Source organism: Myripristis murdjan, chromosome 6 (genome assembly GCF_902150065.1).
Source record: "Myripristis murdjan chromosome 6, fMyrMur1.1, whole genome shotgun sequence".
In the NCBI taxonomy this organism is placed as follows: domain Eukaryota; kingdom Metazoa; phylum Chordata; class Actinopteri; order Holocentriformes; family Holocentridae; genus Myripristis; species Myripristis murdjan.
Window position 1 is genome coordinate 26,061,642 of NC_043985.1, and position 9,198 is coordinate 26,070,839.

Sequence of the window (9,198 nt, forward strand, 5' to 3'; positions counted from 1 at the left end):
TTGGATCAAGCTGTTAGAGCTATATGAAATAATTTTGTTGTCATTTTAAAAAATGGTACCCGCTGACTTCAGTTTTTTTTTTTTTTTTTCTGGAGAAAAGTGCTACAGAGCCGTGCTAGCGATCTCCCTGCATATTGAATAGACAAAGACTCTCTGTGTTCCACCTGGACTGCGGGTGAGTGGATAATAACAAAATGTAAATTTCTGGCTGAATCGCTCCTCCAGTGTGCATTAACATGACCAAATGCCCAATTATGACATGACATGCACGTGTATAATGCAATCAAATGTGTGTGTGGTGTGTGTGTGTATATGTGTATAAACAAAAGCACAAAAGACAAGAGTTAAGTAGTGCTGCCCCCGCCTCCTCTCCCCTCAACGACACATTGAGGATGCTGTGTGAGTTCTTACAGGGACATCCTTTATCCTAGCAGTGGAATTACCAAGAGAGAGAGAGATTTACTGGGTTGGTCAGATAAGCTGTGGTTAGATTCATGGCTGAGCCTCTGACAGCCCCACCCCCACCGCACCCCCAGCCTCAGCCTCAGCTCCCCAGCCTCAGACTCACAATGGACTGATTGCAATTTCACTGCACACATGTATACGCTCTTATGACACTGCTCCTTAAATGAAATCAGATGTCAAGGGTTGCATCAAATGAAATGGCTGTTTCATACCAAAGGTAGTTTTGTATTTTCAAAGCACCTCTGAAGTAGAGGAAAGACAAGCGGCTAAGATTTTAAGATTACAGTGTCACGTTTTATGATCACAGCAGCGGGAAACATTCAGGTTTCTTGCAGCAAGAACTTCCATCTGCAAAATGGTATCATACCAGAAAAATAACTTTTTTTTTTTTTTATCAAAAACAAACCAGCTGCACTGGATTGACCTACCACTAAAATGCTGAGGAATACAAATCACAACATTAGCACAGATATACCTTCATAATTCACTCCTTTCAGAATTGCTCCTGTGATGAAAAGCTTTTTTTTTTTTCCATTTTCATCAAATTCACAGAGCTCTCCCAGGGTGATATATAAGGCATAGCATTTCTAAATGGAGGCAATCTTTAAAAGCTGCACCACACAGCTGGGTTCATGCATGTCCCTGGTTTAACATGCCCAAACCACTTAGCCACTGCAAATTGCACCCACGCTGGGCTCGACACTCTTGTAAAAGCTGCTAAATTCAACGCTTTCTGAAACACACCGAAAGACACACAGAATGATGGCCTTGGAAGAGGCTTCTTGCTAGGAACACAGCTTCTTTGTTTTCTCTTGTTGCTGTTGTTGTTGTTGTTTTCCATTAACACTTGCTCCGTTTCATCAGAGGTGCATGAAAGCGGAGTGGCTGAATTATTCACAAATCTGAAAAAGGTAATTGACGATACTCACCATTGCATGAATAAATAACGATGTGAAAAGGTGCTGTGTGTGTGTGTGTGTGTGTGTGTGAGTGTGCTCACTGTACGGCGGTGTCCGTTACCGATTTGCCAGCAGAGTGGTTCTGGCCGAGGTAAGGCTGACCGACCATGAGAACCACAAGAGCTAAAATTAGGGAGAAGTGACATCGGAGGGCATGGTTACCATGACAGCAAGTCAGCCGGAGGGTGTTGCTGCCGAGATAGAACAACAAACCAAATCTAACTTGATACTGAACTGTAACTATATCCTAGTGGCTGCGTGTGTACGTGTGTGGTTCATTAGGGCCTTCTTACCCTTCGCTAAAGAGGTATTACCATAATAAAATGACGCCGCCTCCGTAAACATACGCATCTTTGTTATTTTTAGTCTCTCAGAGGAGATTCAGTGCGCTCATGTGAGCACATCAGGCTTCATAAAATGAGCGGTGGAACGTCCCACCAACACGACACAGCGTGCTCCTCTCCCATATGTTGTCTCCCTGGGCAACCAAGCAGCCAATCTGTCGAGGCTCCTGAGACTTCCTCTCGCTGACTTCCTCCTTGCCACTTCGGGGTGATGTCAAGCTATAGATGGGCTTATTTATCCGACGTGATATTTAAATGCATGTGTGCTGCGCGCCGCTATACGTATTTGTACACAGTGTCTGTCTGTGTGTCTGCATAATGTGTGTGTGCCTCCACATGTTCATGGTTAATCAATAGAGGCCTGTATCCAGCAGCCAGCCTCCTCCTCCTCCTCCTCAGTGGACCTGTTGATGCTGGAAAACAGGGGGGCTGTTGTACAACTGGGTGGCCGCATAAATGTGCCTCTCATCTAATATGCGCTGCAGTGCTGCCTGCCAACACACTTCCTCATTGAAATTCTGATTAAATAAGACCAGTCCGGCCAGTGCGCAACCTGCAAACTATTTAATTATGCCTTTCTGGCTTTTCCCATCATCAAAGTTACCGCAGCCGCCTTTGGTTTCAAGAAAATAAAGAGAAATTCCATTAGTAATGTCAACATTCGGTGTCGGTTTTGCACTGTTCATTGTGGACGTGATCACACTTCCTAGACTGGCCCATTCATAGACAAGGGTGCCACGTGAGCTGTGTAAACGATACCAAAGTGGGCGCACACATGCACGTGCACACATTGGCACACAAAGCAAACAGAGATTGTTCTGTAATGCATGTTTGCATGTATGTGTACGTATGATGCCAGCGAGGAAAAGCAGCCTCTACGCCTAGTTTCTTCTTCATCAAGAAAAACATAGCAATCTTTCACAGTTTTGGAAGCAGCTGCACATTTTAAAGGTCTCAAAGACTGTGCAGTCTGTGCCTAGAGATAATCAAGAGTTTAAGTTCCTCGCCTCTAAGACCTACATGTGTGCCCTCGCTGGCCTGGGATTAGATCCTGACAGCGCTCTCTTTCCTGTCGTCGTCTGCTGCCCTCTCTACTTTCTGTCTAAATAAAGCATAAAAAAGTAAAGGTGAGAAGACTGCCCACTCTCCTTTGAAAAAATAATCTGCAGTCTATAGGATGGCTCTGTGGCATACTTGGAATGAATAATTCAGTGAATGAAAATGATGGAATATTTCATTACATCCGTGGCCGGGCTAGGCCTTTGGATGGTTAAAATCCTGCATGGAAATGACCTGATGATGCTTTCGTTTGACCGATTTCTTCAGCTGCCAATCATTGGATTATATTAACAAGCACAGCTGTGTATAACTTTCTTACCAGTCCTTCTGAATAATGCTGAGTCAATCGGCCCAAGTCGATCAATGTGTGTTGGGGGAGAGAATGAATGGCACTCTCCCCTTCATCAATACCCACTACTGATGTGCCCTGAACCCCAAACCAGCTGCTCTAGTGGAGCTGCTCACTGGCCACCAGTGAAGACTGTGGTTATACTGGGCAGTTCACAGGTGTGAATGTGTGGAACTGTGTGAATGTGCAGCAGGGCGTTGCTGAAAGAGAGCATATGTGCTCAGCGTACTACCCTGGGTAAATAAAGGGAAAAAACTAAAACATTCGGAGGTGCAAACTGCTGCTACTCATCCTTGAGTTACTATAGTTGTAATCAACTGGGTTTGAAGTGAGACGAGTTAGGAGTTACACCAATTTTTTTAGAGCTAACAATACCCTCTGAAATGTTTCTGACTAGTGGGGCTTGTTACATTTTGGATCTGGATCCAAGTTATCAAAATACCCGGATTTGATCCCAGATTTGTGGATCCCCAAGTTGAACAAATCCTCTTATTTAATCCTGCGTTAGGCCCAGTGACGGCATCCCCGGTCTCCACTTCCTGTCGTGTTTGTCAACAGAAGTGGTCAAAAGCATGGGTACTGTTCTCAACATGAAAACAGAAAAGAGCAAAATGCAGTATCTGTGGCCCAATCCTCTTGTCTGAAGGGAGGCGCACTGAGATGCAATGCATAAGCAAGTATCAATCCAGCATCATGTAGGAGCTAAAGAGTGCTGTATTTTTTCCTCTTTCATAGTGCAAAAATGACATAAACAATTTGATAAAATATGCTCTTGAATGCCAAAACTCCCTATCAGTCATGAAGACAAAGGAAATATTATATTCCTTACTGCAGCAAAGTTCTTGAGGAAACACTTACAATGGGGAGAGAGGATACAGGCACAGACAGATTCATTGAAAGGGGCTCCCATTTACAAGCAAGTGTTGTACTGCAGGGCACAGTGAAGCTCCACTGAGGCAGCTGGAGTTTGAACACAGGTACTCTGGTGCAGGGGACTGAGAATTTTGTACCGAAGCTAAAAAAAAAACATGATTCTGCAATCCACAGTTCACCAAACCACATGTGACTGTCATTTTTTTCCCCTCATCACCTTCATTAACACCGATTTTTAATCAATAACACCACTGGGTCTGATAACCGACTTTTCTATATAAAGGCTTTCTGTTGCACAACCTTTACAGAACATTGGCCAGTGCTCAATTCAGACGTTTATTGTGTTGAAATGTTGGCATTTGTTGAATTTAAAAAGAAAAAACTTGAATTATGAGTCAGGTACATTTTTTTTTTTTTTTTGTAAATCAAATCGTGATACAAGCTGAAGGTGAAGCACTGCATTCCCACTCTGCAGAAACCTGTTGAGAGTGCTTCTCATTTTCTGGTGCACCCAAATTTTCATCAAGCATCCGCAGAGCTGAACCAGACACTTTCCATTCAGAAGGTGTCTCCTCAAAGTTTCGAACCACTGGTGCCTCATTATGTCCACCCAGTCAACCAACCAGCCGGCAGACTGTGGTGAGTAGACGGCCAGACAGCCAGACAGACACACTGTGCATCGAGTTACCTGCTGTAAACTGCCTGTTTCGTGCATCTCAAGTGATTACTCACAATTAGACAGACGCAGTCTCAATGGGGCTCTTTGTGCCAAGATGTTTATATTTCTCATAAATCAGATGGTCATATGCCAATAAACAATAGATAATAAACATTATCTTGCGGATGAAGCGCTAGCAGCCGTCTGTTAAAGTGGTGCTTGCTCATGGAGAAAGGAAGATAGATATGGGATGAATCTAATTTGTCCAAAAACAGAGACGAGCAGAATGAAAATTTGACAAATTGTCATTTCATATTAGAATGAGAGACAATGTGGGCCAAAAATGAAATTACATTATTTCTACCTGCGCGATCTCAGTATGAAGAATCAATAACGATTCTTGTGTGTAGAGAATACTGCCAGGCTGATATGAATATTTACACACTTCACAGACCCCCATTTTCAGTAATGGCTACATCTCACTTAGAAACCCTTAGTGCAAGAGAGGGGACATGTTATTCATAAGAGGTTAAGTTAGTTGACCTGCTCAAACGGCTGCAAAATGGGAGACAGTCAATTAGACGCACGGCACAGCACAGCACACAGGCTTCTTTCCTCCTCAGACGGAAAAAGTGGAAGAGTCAGACAGACAGACGAGCCTATTAGTGGAATCCTCAAAATGAGGAACAGAGTAATGGCGAAAATGTAGGCAAGCATGAACTCCGGTGATTTCAGAGAATGAAAGGGGATCGTTCCGCGAAATCAGCCGCGACATTGCTGACAGCACGATCACAAAGCCTAGGAGAAGAGCACACTGTGTGAGCTGATGATATCCACTCATCACTCTGCTTGGCCAGGAGAACTGAGGTCCAACAGGAAGAAAGATTTCTCTGTGGCACATGGTCACACAGGTGAATAACAGGGGAGAGTCCAAAGTAAATCAAGGAGTGGAGAGAAGAGGTAGACAAAAACCGAGATAGATAAGTGACTCATAAGGATCATAGCCACTCATTTATCACAGCACCTCACAGTGGGAGCTCTCTAATTTTCTGTTTGTTGTGATGGCTGCTGAAGAGCTGGGCAAACAGCACTGCCTGTCCCTCTCCAACTCCACCTGTGTGTGTGTGTGTGTGTGTGTGTGTGTGTGTGTGTGTGTGTGTGTGTGTGTGTGTGTGTGTGTGTGTGTATGAGATCACAGGCTTATGCAAGAACTTTATCTTACTTTGTGACACTGCATTTTCTGGATATGTGGGATGAGTGACAATTTACATGAAGCAAGACTGACTAATACCATCACTTAGAGTAAAGTGCAAGCTGTTTTTTCCCATGAAACCCGGCGTAAATGATTCTCTTAGCTGTAGTTATTAACGACAACATCATGTAGCGCAGCCCTCGGTCTTGCTCAGGACTCATCGGCAAACTAAATCAAATGTGGAGCTGGGAAAAACCCAACGACCGAGATCAGAGAGAGCGAAATGATCCCTGTGTGTGCATGTGTGTGCGTGTGTATGTGTGTGTGTGTGTGTGTATGTGGGTGGGTGGATGGGGGGGCTCACACTTCAAGGACATCATAATCATTAGGTATCACTTTACAAAGACAGCTGCAGAAGATATAGGATACCATCAGCCCATGTTAAAGCTGTAGTAGGTGACAGCACCATTTTATCAGCCAATGCCATTATCAGTTTTATATCCAAAGTTGTAGCTGCTCTGCTGCAACTCTCTGCGTCATCCTCTGTTATTCCCAGCCGCTCCTGCTGTGGATGAAATAAACCCTCCTCGGTACAAAGCAGAGCAGCGGAGCAGCAGGTGGTGATGTGTTTTCCTCCAAAAAAAAAATTATCCACGCATGATTGGCATGTCCTGACCTCTAAAGCCACCTTCATGAATAACTCTTTGATTATTAATGTGCAGGCGGCTGCCTGGCTTTCGACCTGGCTCCAGACCACAGTGCTTTCCTGAGACTAGAGAAGGGAAACTTGTTAATTTATCAGACACGCTGCCTCTCTGCGTTACTTCAGCCCGAGCTAGATCTGGTGCGACCCATCACACTATCCTTACAGGGGCATGAGGGAAAAAACATTCAAGTGAAAGTCAGAAGGACGGTTATTATAAGGGACACAGTGAAGGTTTATAGAGAACTTATCACATTTTACAATATTTTTGTCTCAGGTAGTATCACTATATAGTCCTGTAGAGAATTATAGTGTATCTGATAGTCAGTGGTGAGTTTATGATGATCTTATCATCTTTTATGATTTTTTTTTACTTCCTCTGGTATCACTATAAAATAGGTATATGGGGCACTGAGTAGTGAGTTTATAGTGACCTTATGATGCTTTATGGCATTATATGGTATCATTATAATATTCTAATAGCATAGAGCATCTGTGGTACTCGGTAGTGAGTTTATAGAAAATTGCATTTTATAGCATATTTTTATTTATTTATTTATTTGTTTTAATTTCCTATGGGTATCTCGTGCGGATACACTGAAATTAAAGTGACCTCATCATACTTGGTGTTACCTCTTACTTATGATATTTCATAGTACCTATTCCACAGACAATTGTTGTGATATTGTACCTTTCTAAAATGGATAGGACAGCCAGCTCTTTGCCAGATGGGTAAAATAAATAACATTTAAACAGCCATCAGTTCGTTCATTTTAAAGTGTCAGTCATAGGAGGACAGGGCATCCCACGGGGAAACCTACCTTTGCCGTAGTTGAAGTGGAGTTTGATGGTCTTGCCCTGGTTGATGTGCAGGTAGGTGAACCACACGGCGGAGGTGAGCAGCACCAGCAGCAGCAGGAGCTTGAACTGCTTCCGGATCTTCTTCACGGGGAAGCGCAGCATCCTGGCTCAAACATCCTCCGGTAGCCGCACTGTAGAAAGTAAAAACGGGGCCGGAAAGTTGTTTGGGAGTAGTGTATGTGTGTTTTTTTTTTTTTTTTTTCTGCTGTGGAGACGCACCGCCGCTCCAATCACACTGATGGCATCCCGGGCAGCCCGACCTTACAGCTGGCTTGGAGACTGGGAGTGATAGTGCGTTCAAGCGCGTCCCATTCCTTTGGATCCATAGTCTGGCAATAGGCCTATATTGACAAACGAGACGTATCTTTGGATCTGGGTCCAGCTACCTCTGTGGCGGTCATCGCAACTCGATTCTCCGTTTTCCTGTGAATAGTGGGGCTTGTGTTTCCAGTGGGCAGGAAAAAGCCTGCAGATCAAAAGCCGCTAAGTTCAGTTAAGAGTGTGACCGAGGGAACAAAATAGCAGTCCGGCGATAATCTACACAAATCCCCTCCAGCTCAAGCCCTCGCTGACACCGCGACGCTGATTATTTTATCGGCTACTCAAGGATCATCCGCTGCCAGGGTTTAGCGCAAAGTATCAAAGACCTCGGAGAAAATTATAGTTTCCAAGTGGAGAGTCGATCGGACTGAGCATCTCCACGGAGCCACGGCGCTATATCAGTTTACGCGTCATGGCAACGTCGGTCCAAGTAGAGAGGCAGATTTATTAATTTAATTCAGTGTTCTTGTAATCTTTGCAACCGGATTTCCAAAAGGGCCTGTCATTAAAAATTACCCAGGCCAGTGCCGGTGAAACCTCTGAGAGCCACTGCAGACGAAGTGGTAATTATAAAGGCAACCTGATCAGGGGAGGTAATTTTGGAAATCAGCCAAATGTCACAGTCTCCGCGCTCCATCAATTGTTAAACACAGCTGAAACTGGGATACTGGCTTCCAGTCGACGGTGACGGATTTAGTTGGAGCGTGTTTTTATTTAAGTCCCGGGAGAGGAGGGGCGATCAGCTGTCATCCTCATACTCGGGCTGGTTTAAAGCCCCCCGAGGTATAATTTTTAAACCGATAGGAATCAAAAGCCGCGATTGCTCCATGGTGGGTGCAAGCGTTAAGAGGGAGGTTTGATGGAAATGTGAAAGATTACTGTCCGATATCAGGTCCAGGCAAGGCTGTCCTGGCTCTCAGATGTCCATGTGCTCCGGTCCGTTATTTCTCAGCAGGTGCATTTTGCCCAATTCCTCCAAAGTACCTGCGTTGTCCGAGTCCACCGGGCGTGCGTAAAAACCGTAGCCTATGCAAAACCGCGCTGAAGAATAACATCCACGTTAAACTAAGAAATAGTGTTACATTGTGCTAGCAGCAGTGCACTGTCCGTGTTGTTATTCTATCATGAGCTTTTTTTCCCATTAAAACGCCGAAATAGCATCGTCCAACCCGCTTGCCACAGTAAGCACCGAGTAAAAACAAATGATCCCCAAGAAAAGGTGTCACAGGAAAAGCAGCGGCAGCCCGGGATTTAACATGGTTTTGTTTTGCTACAATGTAACACATAAGGGTATCTCCTTTCACAGCAAAGCTCAGTACGCCCATCAATTGAGCATCTTAACGCTGCTGAGCAACCTAACTTGAGAGGCTGGTAAATGACACGTCTGGCATCCAATCATAGTGCTGCACTCAGA

The 9,198-nt window shown here is 44.4% G+C and overlaps 1 protein-coding gene across 1 annotated transcript in view; it reads right to left on the bottom strand.

The window, feature by feature from the left end:
* b4galnt4a (beta-1,4-N-acetyl-galactosaminyl transferase 4a) overlaps positions 1-7,565 on the bottom strand; it is a 184,718-nt gene extending 177,153 nt beyond the window's left edge. Inside the window, exon 1 of the mRNA XM_030054584.1 lies at positions 7,424-7,565. Coding sequence (XP_029910444.1) covers positions 7,424-7,565 — 142 coding nt within the window. The remainder of the gene's footprint in view (positions 1-7,423) is intronic.
* Between the last annotated feature and the right edge of the window lie 1,633 nt (positions 7,566-9,198).